The 1,670-nt window shown below is 39.9% G+C and overlaps 1 protein-coding gene across 1 annotated transcript; it reads right to left on the bottom strand.

The window, feature by feature from the left end:
• Positions 1-957: 957 nt before the first annotated feature.
• Positions 958-1,161, bottom strand: Smp_206200 (unnamed protein product; the record flags this gene model as incomplete). The annotated part of the gene is made up of 1 exon (XM_018790376.1): positions 958-1,161. The coding sequence occupies one exon, from the start codon at positions 1,159-1,161 to the stop codon at positions 958-960; it is 204 nt and encodes a 67-aa protein (XP_018644821.1).
• Between the last annotated feature and the right edge of the window lie 509 nt (positions 1,162-1,670).

Raw genomic sequence — 1,670 nt, 5'->3', positions numbered from 1 at the left:
TTTTGTTCCTGAAACTCAGAGACGCACTAGCGTTGTCTGTCGTCTCATTGGGAACAACAGAGAAGGATGATTCCATAGTGGGTGAGATGGCAATGATGCTGTTTCAATGTGGGATTGTACAGTTGTATGGCGAATGAGATGAATTGAAGTGATCATGTGATGTGGTATTGATGATAGATTGTGTTTTTCTAGCGACGTGTTTGTTTCCGTAATAACTGTAAGAGTGTTTACTTTGTTGTTGTTGTTGTTGTGTGTGTGTATGTGTGTGAATGACTAGGTGTTTGTTGTTAGTTTATGAAAGAGCTTATTCTGTCGAGTGTAGTTGTGCAGTTATTTTTGTTCCTGAAAGCGCAGAGACGCACTAGCGTTGTCTGTCGTCGCATTGGGAACAACAGAGAAGGATGATTCCATAGTGGGTGAGATGGCAATGATGCTGTTTCAATGTGGGATTGTACAGTTGTATGGCGAATGAGATGAATTGAAGTGATCATGTGATGTGGTATTGATGATAGATTGTGTTTTTCTAGCGACGTGTTTGTTTCCGTAATAACTGTAAGAGTGTTTACTTTGTTGTTGTAGTTGTGTGTGTGTGTATGTGTGTGAATGACTAGGTGTTTGTTGTTAGTTTATGAAAGAGCTTATTCTGTCGAGTGTAGTTGTGCAGTTATTTTTGTTCCTGAAAGCGCAGAGACGCACTAGCGTTGTCTGTCGTCGCATTGGGAACAACAGAGAAGGATGATTCCATAGTGGGTGAGATGGCAATGATGCTGTTTCAATGTGGGATTGTACAGTTGTATGGCGAATGAGATGAATTGAAGTGATCATGTGATGTGGTATTGAATGAAGATTGTGTTTTTCTAGCGACGTGTTTGTTTCCGTAATAACTGTAAGAGTGTTTACTTTGTTGTTGTTGTTGTTGTTGTGTGTGTATGTGTGTGAATGACTAGGTGTTTGTTGTTAGTTTATGAAAGAGCTTATTCTGTCGAGTGTAGTTGTGCAGTTATTTTTGTTCCTGAAAGCGCAGAGACGCACTAGCGTTGTCTGTCGTCGCATTGGGAACAACAGAGAAGGATGATTCCATAGTGGGTGAGATGGCAATGATGCTGTTTCAATGTGGGATTGTACAGTTGTATGGCGAATGAGATGAATTGAGGTGATCATGTGATGTGGTATTGATGATAGATTGTGTTTTTCTAGCGACGTGTTTGTTTCCGTAATAACTGTAAGAGTGTTTACTTTGTTGTTGTTGTTGTGTGTATGTGTGTGAATGACTAGGTGTTTGTTGTTAGTTTATGAAAGAGCTTATTCTGTCGAGTGTAGTTGTGCAGTTATTTTTGTTCCTGAAAGCGCAGAGACGCACTAGCGTTGTCTGTCGTCGCATTGGGAACAACAGAGAAGGATGATTCCATAGTGGGTGAGATGGCAATGATGCTGTTTCAATGTGGGATTGTACAGTTGTATGGCGAATGAGATGAATTGAAGTGATCATGTGATGTGGTATTGATGATAGATTGTGTTTTTCTAGCGACGTGTTTGTTTCCGTAATAACTGTAAGAGTGTTTACTTCGTTGTTGTTGTTGTTGTTGTGTGTGTATGCGTGTGAATGACTAGGTGTTTGTTGTTAGTTTATGAAAGAGCTTATTCTGTCGAGTGTAGTTGTGCAGTTATTT

The sequence above is a fragment of the Schistosoma mansoni genome (assembly GCF_000237925.1).
Source record: "Schistosoma mansoni, WGS project CABG00000000 data, supercontig 1611, strain Puerto Rico, whole genome shotgun sequence".
Classification (NCBI taxonomy): domain Eukaryota; kingdom Metazoa; phylum Platyhelminthes; class Trematoda; order Strigeidida; family Schistosomatidae; genus Schistosoma; species Schistosoma mansoni.
Note: the sequence above shows the minus strand (reverse complement) of the source record. Positions and strands in the feature narration are given on the sequence as shown.